This window comes from Gallinula chloropus (assembly GCF_964237585.1).
Source record: "Gallinula chloropus genome assembly, chromosome: 3".
Lineage (NCBI taxonomy): Eukaryota > Metazoa > Chordata > Aves > Gruiformes > Rallidae > Gallinula > Gallinula chloropus.
In genome coordinates, this window is record NC_140087.1 from 1153365 (window position 1) to 1168460 (window position 15096).

The 15096-nt window shown below is 40.9% G+C and overlaps 1 protein-coding gene across 1 annotated transcript in view; it reads left to right on the plus strand.

The window, feature by feature from the left end:
• EPB41L2 (erythrocyte membrane protein band 4.1 like 2) overlaps positions 1 to 15096 on the plus strand; it is a 105235-nt gene that overhangs the window by 52972 nt on the left and 37167 nt on the right. Inside the window, exons 5-6 of the mRNA XM_084261810.1 lie at positions 4207 to 4311; positions 10055 to 10097. Of these exons, the coding sequence (XP_084117936.1) occupies positions 4207 to 4311; positions 10055 to 10097 (148 nt within the window). The remainder of the gene's footprint in view (positions 1 to 4206; positions 4312 to 10054; positions 10098 to 15096) is intronic.

Sequence of the window (15096 nt, forward strand, 5' to 3'; positions counted from 1 at the left end):
GATTCCAGCCCCGTCTGGACGCCGCCCTGTGCAATATGAGCTGGGGAGCTGCTTTGGCAGGGGGGTTGGACCCGATGAGCTCTGGAGGTCCCTTCCAACCCCTGTGATTCTGTGATTCTATGATTCTATGATCTGTGACAGACTTGTCTCAATATTCTGTGTTAAATATAATCTGGGGTTTAGTAGAGGATAATGCAGTTTAAACAAATAAAGTGCTAGCTGCATAATGATTACTAGTTAGCAGCAAATGAAGATCCTATTGGGTTTGTTTACTGCATTCAATCAGTGGTCTAATTAAATATTTATAACAAATGGCTTTTAAAGGATGCCAGCATTGGCTGTATTTTATGCATGTATGAACAAATGAAATATATTGGGGTTGACACAGGTTTTATGGTTACTTAGTTTGCTAAAACAAAATAAAAATACATTTGCTTACTCTGCAATTGAGATCAGTTTTTAACCCTGAATTAAGAAATGTCTGAATGAACTTGATACAGAACAGATGTTTAATTGTAGTTGAGTTTTGATTTGCAAATCTTTATTTCCTGATTGGTAAGATGTGTGGACTAGTGTGTAAGTAAGCAGTGGTCTGTTTAAAGTATGATCTCTTCTAATGAAAGTGTCACACCTATTTTCATTTTTCTGTGTGACACATGTTAAAAATACTGGTCTGGATTCAACAGACACCACTGGAAGTGATGTTTGTGAGAAGTCCTCTCAAATCCAAAAGGTTCTCTCTACGTCTCTAAGTTCATGCAGAGGGAACCAAACCCTTTTCTTTCACCTCTGACATCACCACAACCACATTAATGTGCTATAAATGCCTTTACATAGTCTGAGTGTACATGTAATTTTGTATGTTAGTGCCATTTGGTAAGAGTGGTACCTTTCCTGCTCTTTCAGTACTCCAGATACTACTGAAGGAAAAAGATTTCCTGGGGTTTACATGGGATCTGAACATCTGCCCACGAATGGAAGTAGACACTCTCAGGTTCAAGTCACAAATCAGGTCTAAAAGTTTTACCCTGTGCCTGAAATGGTTTTGTGTCAGACTCACAGAACAGGAGGGGTTAGAAGGGACCTCTGGAGATCATCTAGTCCAACCCCACTGCTAAGCACGGCCACCTGCCCAGCTTGGTTTCAGTGACAGCAGCAATGGGCTGTTAGCACAGTTTGGGAAGAGTCATCCTTCACCTCACTGCTTTGGGCACAGATCCAAGTGTTACAGGTCTGAAAATGACCAACCCTTTCACCACACCAGTGGAACTTCTGCTTCTTGCTTCTCAAAGCTTGTGCTGTTTCTGTGGAGGTCTGTTCACACTGTCCATCACGAACTATGGCTCTCCTTACACTGTGGCTTTCCTCCAGGCTTTGGCTGTGAAAATCCCCTCCCTTACACCCCCAGGAGGGAGAGGGTTTGTGTCCTTGGCCCTTCTCATTGTGACACCGGTGTATGTGAGCTGTGGTGTGGACAGAAGACAGCTAATAAGGGTGGTCTCTGACTTTTGCCATGGCCCAGAAGACTAGTAACAGCATGATGCTTCTCCATGGGAGCTGAGTTGCAGAGCGTGCACTGGGGATGCCTGGCAGCTGTGCCCAGTGCATGGCCACCAAGGGCAGGGCAGCACTCCAAAGGCCTTCCTCTGAAGGGATGCTGGGGGTAGGGAGAGGTTTGCAGGTAAGGCTGGACACAGGGGCCCGGTTGCCCTCTGTCACACTGCTCTTGGAAGCCCCTGAGATGGCTCCAGGTTGAGGGAGAATTGGGCTTGGGCATCTCCTGGGAGGTGTGACCAGAATGAGGCATCTTGCTCATATTTAGGGAACAGCTGATTGTTAGTTCTGGGATCAGAAAAGACTTTTCCCCTGGGACAGATTGGCACTGGTCCCCAGGGGTGTTTTGCCTTTCTCTGCAGCATTGAGCGTGGCCTATTGCCAGGGTTCCTTTGAGCCACTGTGGTTAGGTTCTTGCCTGCTACTCTTGCACATCCAAGGTGTTGCTGGTGCCCTGGCACACTCAGGCTCTCTGCCATTTCAGGTTTGTAGCAGGAGTGAACTCTGGTATTCCTTTAGGTAGCAATCCATTTCCCCAGGGCTTCTTGCCCATGCTAAACAGCTCCTGCTGGAAGGGCTCCAGACTTGCTGCACCATCAGGAGCTGCTGCTTCTTGGGGCTCCAAGTGTGTAATACAACTTGATGAACTTTCATGAACTTGATGAAAAACTACATAATTAGCAGTGGATTCCAGATACGGACTTGATGATAGCATGTACTATTTCTGCACTATCTATAGATTTCCTTGACAAACTTGCCTTTGCAAGGTACTGATGGATACCGTGATTCAGGGAGAAAAATGTTATCTATTACATGCATTTAAGCAGGCTAAGGTTCTTCAAACTCTGTCTTGCTTATACTTTTCCTACTTTTGATTTAGCTCTTCTCTATATAATTGACTTTTTTATCAAGCTGAAGGTGAGGCTGTTGAGAAAATGAAGTGGCTGTTTCAGTCTGCTGGGGGAAACAGGCACCTGTCTTTCTGAAGGGTATTTCTGAATGCACCAGACAGCTCCCCATTTCACAAGTGCCGGTGACTTCCAAGTCCCTCTGCCTTGCTGTGATGCCTGGGCTACTAAATGTGCTTGTTTGATAAGCGTTTATTTGAATGTTTTTCTGATCTTTGGGACTGTAATATCTGCTGAACAATGAGGTCTTGAATAAATAAAGCTTTGGATTTTTGGGAAATAAAAGTACACTGTCTTCACTGTTTGCCTAGTGTGTATCTTTTCTCCCTGCTCCCTCCTATCCTGGTCTTAATGTTCTGTGCTGTGGAGCTGAGCTCCAGGCAAGGGCCAAGCTGGGACTCCTTGTGATGGCTTTGCCACTGTCTGCCACAGACAATGGCTGCAGTGTCCCCAGGGCCTACACAGGGCAGATGATGGCATTTCTCTGGAATGGCAGTGGTGTGTGGCATCCACTGAAAGCTGTAGGATAAGCAAATGCAAAAAATTCTTTGAAGCTTGCAGGCCTCTGAAAATGCTGTGTTGTGGCCTCATGGACGAGTGCCACAAATAGCAGAACAGGCACGAAGGGCTTGGTTCAAGCAGGGAGCCTGCATGCCATTCATGTTCAGATCCTAACTGTGGAGGGAAATGGTCATCCTCCCTTCCCCTGTGTGTGTGCTGGGAGCTGTCTGCTCTGGAACTTTGTCCCCTCTCAGCTGCCATTGCCAGCACAACAAAGCTTCTCCCTGAACCTTGGTGCACAGAAGCAGGGCCTGGGCCAGCTTTTCCCGGGCAGCGCTAGGAAGGTACAGGCCGCCCTTGTGAATGTACCAGTCCCAGGAACAATCAGAACAGGTCAAACTTCAGGACTAGTTGCCATTTGCTTAAAGCTTCAGTAATGCTGAGCTGCAGCACACAACCTTTTGGGGAGTATCTTTGACTAGCTCTATAATGTAACAGCCTTTGTTGTTACAGAGCTCTACAAATGCTACTTTTAGGGGGAATTAAATTCTTCAGGACTGGTTTTTATTTTTTGAATATCCAGTGGATTTGTTGGGTGCTGAGGGAATTCAGACCTGCAGAGAGGAGGCCAGCCTCGTGTTTCTGCCCCTCAAAACCCCTGCGGTGTAGACAGCTAGACACGTTGCCTGTCCTCTGATTACACTTGTGTGCCAACTCTGCTGCTCCAGTCATCAACTTCTAGAGGTCTCTGGAAAATAACATGCTTTCTTTTTTCCTGAGTTCATGTAATGTGATTTGTGTACATCATTGAGAGGCATGCCAAAACGCTAGAAATGCAGAAAAGAACAGACATTAACACTGTTGGAACTATACTCATTTTTAGAAGATAATAGTATAGAAAAAGATGGCTCACATGAAGTCTTCCATTATTTTCAAAACAAAGATCCAGGAAAACCCAAGAACTAGTTAGTGACATATAACCCTGCAAAATATTTAAGTAAATGTAGGTGCTGAATTTCCCTTCTGCAATCAGGGCAACTTTTGTGATAAACTGAAAAAAAAAATCTAAATGTCTTCATTTCTGTGAGTGATATGTATAGATTTCAAAATATGGTGAACAGTGTATTTCAAGAAAGCTGCAGCTTTATAATCAGTTTTAATAATATTTTAAATCTTCCTAATACTGTCTAATTGAAGTACTATAATTAAGGGTTTACTTACAGCACTTTTTTTCCCCCCCTAGAAAAAAGCAAAAGGCCAAGTCCTGTTTGACAAAGTTTGTGAACATCTCAATTTACTGGAAAAGGACTATTTTGGGCTGCTGTTTTATGAGAATTCAGAACAGAAGGTAAGCCTGTATGGGGTTTTTGTTTGATTTTCTACATTGCTACTAACTTTAGTAGTTTAGTGACATATGCTGTATTAAATGTATATGCAACTAGAAACATCTGAGTAAACATTGCTGTAAACTTGCAGTGTATCCAAGATACTGACTGGTAGGTTGAGATAACAGATGAGCACTTTGTTAGATATTTAGTTTGGGGGAACATTTGAAATATCTGCATTTTTGGAAGGCTAATTGAGTAATTGCTTGTCTTTATAGTACAGCAGACAGTATGCCATCCTTGCAAGTGGTTTTGCCTTAAACATCTGACAAGTCTCCAAAGTTTTAAATGGTTTTTTTTTCCACTTTTACTAAAGAAACAAAACTTTGGATGGTAAATAACACAAAAATATTTTCTACTTGACTTTCCAATGATCAATGATTTCACTGCCTTTTCTCATGTATGTTTAAGAAGAAAAGCATAAAGGAAACCTTGCCCCTCAGTCTATAGCTATGAGGCTTCAGATTTCCTTTTTTATTAATTCTAAGTTTAAAGAAATGTTGGTATTTGTAAGGATAAAAGCCTGGATTAGTGCCCAGTTTGTATCTTTTTTTTTATTTTCCTCTTTTATAAGTATCCTAATGTACTTCTAGTTTCCTTGGTCTTTCTCAGTCTGTTAATAGAGGCACAGAGCACCACACCTTAGAGTCCATCACTTCTTTCTTTTGTGCATCTACACGTATGCATGCAGCTGCCATTGATACCAAGCTATAGTGTATGTACTGCAGGAAGTATAGTAGTGTACTTCACTCAAATGCCCTTCAAAGTCTGAGAAGGAAAAGGAAGGAACATGTAGTTGTGGGTAGGGAAAAGGGGATTCTCTACCTAAATGCACCAGTTTAAATGGGTTTAGCTTTTTTGTTCTTTCAGTCTCTACAACATTTGATACCTGTTAAACAGGGAATGTCTGTGTGCCCATTGTTGAATGATTTGTGAACTTTTCATTGTAATTTGATTTCCAGAGCTATTGCAGCAGCTCATGTTTTATGCAAGGTATATGTATTTTACAGATTTAGATATGTGCATGTGATGATAACTGTTGCATTCTTCATTAGTGTTTTGGTTTTGTTGAACTTTAATTGGAACTGACTGTCTGGTCTTGTGTTATTTCTGCAGTACTTCACATTCTGAGATCACTAGAAATATAAGCAGCAATGAAATAATTAAAAGTTGAAGCTGTTTATTGGATCTGGCTGCTGTGCAACATATGACTGTGTCTAGATAATGGGCTCTAAGTCTGGCATACACTTTAAATGAAGAGTAGACCACTTGTCACCTAAATGATGGATAGCTGTAGGCTTTTAGCTGGTTTGGGGTTTTTTTGAGAAATCTGAACCAGTTTGTTTTGAAGACTGAAAATAAGCACAGTTGTTGGCTTTTGTCATCTTCAGTAAGTTCTTCATGTTATTTGGAGAAAGATAAATTCCTGGCAGGTATGCATTTACTGCCTCCAACTTTCTGTTGCAGGTTTAAGTTTAATTTATGTTGAACTGCAGGAGCTACAAGACTTTGAATGCCAATGGGTAACAGTGAAGGGGACTTTCACTTTAGGTACTTCCTAACTGGATGCCCATATGCTCTAGATTGTAACCAAAGTGACACTACGTGATGGGCCTGGGGGAACCTAATGAGGTTCAACACTGCCAAGTGTCAGGTCTTGCACTTGGGCTGGAGGAATCCCAGCCACAGATACAGACTGGGAGAAGAGCTGCTGGAGAGCAGCCCTGCTGAGAAGGACCTGGGGGTCATGTGGGATGAGAAACTTAACATGAGCCAGCAGTGGCTCTGGCAGCTGGGAAGGGTGATGGTATCCTGGGCTCCATCAGCAGAGGGGTGGCAGCAGGGACAGGGAGGGGATTGTCTCTCTCTGCTCTGCCCTCCCCAGCTGGAGTCCTGTGCCCAGAGCTGGGGCCCAACACAAGGAAGATGTGGGGCTGTTGGAGAGGGGTCAGAGGAGCCATGGAGATGCTCAGAGGGCTGGAGCAGCTCCCCTATGGAGAGAGGCTGAGGGAGCTGGGCTGGGTCAGCCTGGAGAAGAGAAGGCTGTGGGGGGACCTCACTGCAGCCTCCCAGTCCCTGAAGGGAGCAGAGGAACAGGAGGGGAATGGGCTTGTTAAAGGGTAGATGATGGCAAGACAAGGGGGAATGGATTAAAACTAAAGGAAGGAAGGTTCAGATTAGATATTAGGGGGAAGTTTTTTCCAAAGAGAGTGGTGAGGGGCTGGAACAGGCTGCCCAGAGAGGTGGTGGATACCACATCCCTAGTTTTCAAGGCCAGGTTGGCTGGGGCCCTGGGCAGCTTTGTGCAGCTCCAGGCCTGGAGGTTGGTGTCCCTGCCTGTGGCAGGGGGGTTGGAGCTCTGTGACCCTTGGGGTCCCTCCAACCCATGCCATTCTAAGATGGTACTATGCCTGTGATGCAGCTTTAAGTTGTGATTGCCAAATGAGTGGGAATAACCCACGTTTTCAAAGAATTTGAAAACATGGGCTTTGGCATGACCCAGTCACCTGGCGCAGCACTCCCAGGCTCTGACAGGCTGGGCAGTCTGTACTGTAACATGTGCATGGTTGTATAGGGTGTTTATTGTTACTGCTAGGGTCACTCAGGTTCCCAGAATCACTAGGTTAGAAAAGACCTTTGAAATCATTAAGTCCAACCATCTAATGTAAAGCTACTGCTTTTTTACACCACCATGTTTGGGAGTTATGGTATGAGCTGATACTGTGAACTGCAGCTACTACTACTAGTGTTTAATTTGGCAAAATTACTGGCTGTCTGCTGAGAGTTCCCCTTCTCCAGCTGCCTTTGCTCTCATGCTGATAAGTTTGAAATTGTATAGCTAAGCACAGTCTGTGCTCAGTAAGATTGCAGTGTTCATTTTTGTTATTAAAGGGGTTTTTTTAATAGATGGATGAAGAGTGTTTGAATTGTTTTCAGTATGTTAAATATTTGTGGTATGTTTTTAATGAATCCTGGGACTTGTGTCTCAACTTGCTCTCATTCTTTTTCATTTTTTAAAGTAAAGATTTATGTTTTGATTTGGCTAATAGAGTTGTGTAGAATCATAGAATGTGTTAGCTTGGAAGGGACCTTTAAAGGTCATCTAGTCCAACCCCTTTGCAGTGAGCAGGGACATCTTCACTAGATCAGGTTGCTCAGAGCCCCATCCAGCCTGACCTTGAATATCTATATCTTGAGTATTTATGTTCAGCAGTAGCTGCTAAAGAAAGAACTTTGACTGGCTTTAGGGCCTTCTCCTTTGTTCACCTCTGTAGTAGTAAGGGTGAATTTTTTCCATCTCAGTATCAGTTCTTTCTGATGCATTTTTTTCTTCTGTTATGACTGTTGTCTCTTCAGATTAAAATGCCACAAATCTCTGACCTCCAGGCCAGTCAGTACTAAATACTGAATGATGTGTTTTTTCTCATTCTTGTTTACTCATCACAGCCACCCATTTATGAGCCAGCTGTTGAACTCAATGACAGCTGTAGGGCGTGGAAACTGAATGCCAGATACTCTTCTGAATTAGAGCTGCTCCCTAATGCACTGTCAGGGTACCATTGGAGGAGGAGGCCCATTAACTTTTTCTCTATGGATGTTCTGTGCAGGGGCAGAGATCTTATGTCTTCAAATCAGACTGATTTTTTTCTTTTTTAGCTTTAATACTCATTTTAAAGCTATTTAGGTCAAATTACTCACTAATGATTTAGTTCATAGTTTTGCAAATGTTAAATTTATTGGTCTAGAGTTTAGTTAGTGATTTCATTGCACTGAACCCTCCAAAGTTGATGAATGCTCCATTCACACTGTAGTTGGTCTACAGAAGTGTTAGAAAGCGTCTGCTCTTGTGTTCTGGGCACCAGCTGGAAATGCTGTTTTTCTGCATTTGTACAAAATACTTTTGTGCTGGTACAGAACATCTTGTTGTTCCTTGACAATTCGTTATTTTGTCTCATCTATAACCTTACCATTCACACATTAACCAAATAGATTTCTGCCTACTGCAGCAAAATAATTCAGATACACTTTGTCTTTTGTGCTGAAAGACAGACCTGTCTGTTCTGCATTAAGAGGTCTGTTGCAGGGAAGATTCCTTCAGTAGTTTGTTTTTCATCCTTAACAAAAGGCAGAGCTGCAAAAAGCCACCAGTCCTGTAATTATGCATATAAGTGGAATATCAGCATGTGATTTCATTTGACAGAACAGTAATGAAAGTTGGTGGCAAAGTCTGCTTCTAACAAGTTTACTTCAGGTTTGGGAAATCAGAAAATGAACTGCAAAAGTTCTGTAAAGAAAGGATTATTCTTCTCATCTTGCAGCACATTCTGTATTGTATATTCTTTTCTCCTACTTTATAATGATAAAAGATAAAGCACTGAAAGTAACATATACTCACAAATCCTAGTTTTCTGCTGTAGTTAAGCCATACTGTATTCTGTGCTCACTTTACTTTATCTCACATTTAAGAGTTTAAACTACTTCTAGCTATCTCTGTAATTGGAAGAATATGGCTGTGTATCATTTTGGAATGGAATTCATGCCAAAACTGAAAGCCTGGGATGATAACTGTAACTGAATTGAGTCTCAGCAAAAGTTATTTGGAGACTTCTGTTGTCTTCTCAAGCCTTTCCCAGTCAAGGCTTTTGTAATAGATAGCAGTTTTCTAATGTAAGCAGAATAAATAGTATCCAGATCTTCCAGAGAAGTGGTTCATTTATCTCTTATGCACAGTCCATAACAGTGTTACAAACTGGAAGAATTACAATAGTTATGAAATCTAGAGGTTGTAGGCTGCTTTAAGCAAGAAATGTGGTTTTTTTTTATTACATCTTTAAAAATAACAAAAAAGCTTCCATTTAATGTGTAAACAGTATTTGTCTTGCATATGCAGGCTGCATTTGTGACAAAATCAACTTTGATCAAGGTCACTTACAACAGAGAATTTAGTATTTTGTGACATTCATAGAAGCCACATCCTTTGTCACCAGAGGTGATCTAAGTTAAGGATTTGCACGAGTTCAAAAAGATAGTTCCACATTCTCCTAAGCTATACAGACCCATAACCCTGTAGCCTAGCATGCTTGTCTCCTTGGAAAAAGATTCTTGTCTCTGGAGTTTGGTACCACAGGCTGGAAGGTGAGCAGCGTTATACTGGGTATCCATTACTCGGCTAGGTTAGGCAGGAAACATGGGTGCAGATGTGCCTTCAGCAACATCAGTGTGGGCACTGGAGTCCCCTCTGACTTTAAAGCAACCAATATGTGCAGTGGCTTGTGGAAATGTAAGTGCTGTCCTTGGCTTTACAAGGGAGTTGCTAATCCTTACACTGCACATCTCGCTTCCTGGCTGGCAGGCTGGTTGTGTGTATGTGTCTGTCCCATGTATATGCTTGTGTATAGGTATCTGCTATGGGATGTCAGGGTTTAAATGCTGTAGAAAGTAAATTCTCAGTAACTGCAGTCAAAAGGCTTGTGTTTCTAGTCTCTCATTCAGTTTACTTTCTAACACCTAAGGGTAAAAGTTAGTAAACAGGATAGTCTGAGTAACTGATGAATGCTACCAAATCACAAGTGCAATTTTAGAACTTTCTTGCTTATTTTAAAGTAGAACAGATGTCTGAACAATACAAACTTTAACTGCACGGGATGAAATCACTTCATGTTCAGTGTGAGATGGTCTTTAACTGCTGGTTGTGTTTTTTCCCAGAACTGGCTAGATTCTTCGAAGGAAATCAAGAGACAAATTCGAAGTAAGTACTTCAGATGTTGTCATTCTTTTATTTCCTCATAGAAATACTTTTCATAAGCTTAGTAGCCTGGATGTCAACTAAATTGTATGCTCACAGGATTAAAATAATTTATATCTGATAATGATATATCCAGCCTTGCAACAGAAAGCAAAGCTGTTTCTGTCCACTGCCCAAGGAGAGAAGGAATCACTTGGCCTTGTGTTGTAGAAGTTAATCATTATACTAGCTGCTGCTCTAAAATTTTCCTGTGTTGTATGTGACTAATAGTTGATCTTTTTGCAAGCAGTAGATGTTTTTCTACTTGGTGTTGATATATTTGGGTTATGGGATGGAGAATGGAAAGATGATCATGGTTGTTACTATAGGACTTTAACTTCAAAGAGTCACCAGCAGAAGAAGGAACTACAGAAGGAGAATCAGTGTCATACAGGAAATGTGTGTCGTTCCTGATCAGTCCAGCACTTGCTTTCTTGATGTGTCCTATCATTTCCAGAATGGAAATGGAATAGAAAGCATAATCTTTGAATGCCTCACTACAGTGATTTTCAGACTGAATCCATATGAGAAGTTGTTCTACTTTATAGACTCAATACACAAGGAGTAATTTGTTTTACTCAGTTGGCATAAAAGTGTCAAAAGTCTTCAGCAGCTATGTAGCTCTTGTAGCAGATGGGGGAGTGTGTGGAGAGTCCATTCAGAAAATACCCTTCATATACATGTCTGAAAATAAGTGGCCACTAAGCAGTGCCAGACAGCCCTTTCTCTTACTGAAATTCTTCTAATGTTTTACTCATTTCTGGCCAATGCAGCAGGTTTTTTGTTTGGGTTTTGATGGAAACCTTCTTTTAGTGCCTGATAGGAAGTGGAACCAGGAGGTGATGATTGAGATTCACATGTGAACACAAGAAGAATTTAAGTTCTTTCAGAACCTGATTTTGGTCTCTCTTGGGCAATGTGATCCAGTGGAAGCACTTGTGACTAAGAACAGGAGTGTGTTATTTACAATGATAAACAGTTGTTGTCTTTACTGTTGTTAACTTCCTGTTTTAAGGCAACAGCCATGTTTTTCCAGAAATCATACTGGTCTTAATTCTGCTTCCTTTGGTTCTTTCCCAGTTGATGAATCCCTTACTAGAAAGGTGTGATTTATATTTTCAGTGAAGACACCAAAGTTACAGAAGCTTCTTTAGAAGAGTTTTTCATTAACATGCTGTCATATAAACAAAGCAGACACTAAAATAGAAAATGTGATAATATCCTTTTGCAAATAGAGCCCGTCTGTTTAATTAAAGTTACTGATACTGGAGCTTCTTTTTCTGGGGGTCTTCAGTAAAAACCTGTTAGTTGTCCAAGTGGGCTAAAGGTGGGGATTTTTTGGCTTTAATATTTGATACGTTTTGTTGTTGTCTTCTGTAGTGCTGTGCATGCTCCATAGCCTGTAAATATCATGAATCTGAAGCCTAGGAACTGATCTGACCTACACAATATTTCTTAATACTGTATAATACACACTAGAAAAAATACAAGGGGATGTGATTTTTCATGAAGCCTGAAGAGCTCCACTTTGTTTTGGAGACCAAGTCCAGTTTCTTGAATTAAGCATTATGAGTGGAATTTTTCCTCTGGCCTACAGCACTTCAGAGTTGGTAGGTGTAGTGTATAATGCAAACCACCAAGTAAGAACACCATTTTAATGATTTTTAAATAAAATTTGGTTACAATAATTTGCAAGTAATGAGCATACTCTCACTTGTTCCTCATAATCCTTGTGCTAGAGTTTCTAGATATTGGGCTGTACTGCAAAACAGATTTTATCCCTCAGTGACATAAGTATTAAATACATGAGTAATGAGGAACTACATGAGTAATGGAAATCTTAAGTACAAAAATACCCCATTATAGTAAAACTTACTAGTCTATTTGAACATTTGAAATAAAGAAAATGTCTTTTTTGTCTTGTGCAGCACACACTGAAGCACTGGCATGCTAGATAAGTGAATCTAGGCAGATGCACTGATGGAACACACAAATAAGTCAAACTTGGAAGTAGAGTTCAGCATAGCTGTTTGTGTCTTAATATTTATAACAATCTCTTTCTCTTGCATGTGAGCAAATCCAGTACTCTGCACACTGGGCATGTCTGTGCCACCTGTGCCTGGGGAGACGAAACAAGGATCCTGTAGTCTCCCCCAAATCCCATTCTGCATCAGGCTGTCTCTTGCTAAGTCAGGCTCTTAAGGCCTCCTATATGATCTCTCATTTGTTCAGGCTGGCCTTTGGCTGGGCAATTATGTTGGATCTTGGCAATTACTGATGTTACTTCAGCTAATGAACTTAGTCCACAAATCACTGGCTCTGTTCTCAGGGCCACAAAGGTGGCAAGAGGCTTGTTTGCCTTCAGCCTGCCTATTCTCTTCAGGAAAATTAATTCTTGACTTTTTTCAACTCATGTAATTGGATATCCACAGGCATGTAAAACCTCTAATTAATTCAATCAGGGACAGGTAGGGTAATTAAATTTCTGTCACTTTCTTCCTGAAAATTGCTGCACCTGAAGTGTATTCAGCCTTTTGCAAAATTGAGCTTGAGCTTGGATATGGGGATGGCACAGGCAGTAGCAATTGACCTTGGAAGTCAATATAGTGAAATCCCAGACTTCCACAGAGAGTGTGGTGGATCACTCCTGTATAGAAACTTAATTTGAGACATTATCTGTTCCCACACTACACATGATCCACTCAGCTTTGTAGATATTTTCATTAGTGTAATTGTAACTTGGTTGAATGAGTAAACTCACAATCCTGGTTTCATCATATCATTAATTGTAGTTTAAGACCAATCTTTTGTCTGCAATTCTTATGTTCACAGTTATATCATGAGCAGACATTAGAAATGTAACTATAAGCCACCACTTTTGGGAAGCCTCGTTATTTGCTCTTGTTTGTGTAATTGAAGTAAAGCAGAATCAGGTAATCTTTCACAAATTGTGCAACTGTAATTTCTGCTCTTCCAAACAGTTATTTAATTTCCACGCTGTGTGAAATAGTGCTTAAATTGAAGGTAATGTGTTATCAATTGAACCTGTTTCTAGTCTGCATCATGCTTGGTATTTTTATTGCAAAATTCTGTGATGCAATATAGAAACTTCCATATCACACATCCTGTCTTTATCTTTCAAGAAATGGGGAGGATTTGGGTGTCCTGAGAGCAGACTGGATTGGTGTAGGGGTGTGTTTTGTGCATTCTCAGCTGATAAAGGATGCATCTATGCTGTTTTGTTACTGCAGTGAATTGTGAAGATGTCTTTTGTCAGGAGAATGCTTACTTAGCTAGCAAGATTCTAGAAGCTCATTGCTGTACCTAGATTATGATAGGCTAGCTATGTCCATCTAAGGAAATGACTCTGCTGTTGTGAAGGAACCAGGCGCTTTCAGGAGAGGAGTGAGTGCATTCTGAAATGGGTGCCTGAGAGGGGAGCCATCAAGCAAATACCTGTTACCTTTTTTCTGTTGGCCATTAAGGGAGTCAGTGGTGTTGTATGTAGAGGAATAAACTTCAGCAGTGTATGAAACAATGTCCACTGGCATAAAATATACCAAATCTTAATGTTATAGTGATGAAATAATTATTTTCCTTTCTAAAAAGCTAGATTAGCTCAAGGAGTGAATGCAAAACAATTTTTTTGATTCAGTTTAATTGTTGAGGGGGTGAGGCAAAACCTCTGTGATTCTGGGGAAGTGGATTAGAAGAGATGAAATCCTGCAGTAGGTAAGGCAGCTGGTGGCATATCTTGGGCTGCAAGTTTAAACCTTGCTCCTTATTTATGTTGAAGACTGTTCTCGACATCCTTTTCTTTGTGGGCATCCAGTCATTCCGATTGGAGAACTTAGACAAATGAAATATTGGCCTTGTCTTTGAGACATGTAACCAGCAGTTAAGGTAATTAAAGGAATGTCATGGGGTTGAAATACATTTTTGACCTTAGTCCTGTAGTATGTTCTGCAATACAGCCTAAACATCTTAACTGCCCAGGAAAGAGATGATGTGGAAGGTCAGTGATGTAGTTGAATATCTGTGTTTTCAAATTATGCAGTAGGCCAAATGCTGATAAATTGATAAATACAGTTCTGTGAGAGTAATATCTCCTGAGTTCACAACATTACAAGTGTACTAAATGAGTTTAAAAAATACTTTTTAAAAGTTTGTGTTCAGGATGCAAAGGAAAGCCAGACATCGTCAAGGAACAGGCGTGGACTTGAAACCTACAGCGCGAGCCGTCGGGCTTTAACACCAATGAAAACGTTAAGCTCGGGCATCAAAATACAGGGGTGATCGTTTCATTTTACCCATCTCTTTAATCTAAATAGCTACAACTTTTACAGGTAGATAATTAATTTGAAACTAAGCTAGTTACACTAGAGTCTAGCTTGTAGTTGGTGAGGAGAAATAGGCACCTCTGCCAGGGAGGGGTTGTCCTGCAGAAGTGCTCCTGTAAGTCTGCTAGTTATAAAGAATGATTCTGTGTTTTGGAGATGTCTGAGTTGGAGCTGAATGTTGTTAGTCCAGCAAGGGCTGGCTGGACTCAGGGGTCTTTGTAAAACATTATTTAAATATTTATTAATATTAATACTATTATTTAAATATTTTTGGAAGCAGGGACTGGATAGAGATTTTACCTTCAAGAAAACTAGAGAAATAACTTAAGCAAAATCATAGAAGTAGTAATTTTCTTATTTTTATAGGGCTTTTTTGCATTGGTTGAGAGCAGCGTATCTCTCCTAGTCACACAGTACCCAAAACATGCTAGCTGAGACACAGAAGCATCATTAGTAAAAGCCAGGAAAAGCCTTTACTGAGGGGTGGGGGACACAAAAAAACCCCAACCAAAACCAAACAGCCCCTACTGACTTTTCAGTTTGAATGGGATGAATCATGTTAATTGTATGCTGCTGGTTGGTTTTATTGCATTCTTTTCTCTAAGAATGTGCCTAAAGTTGCA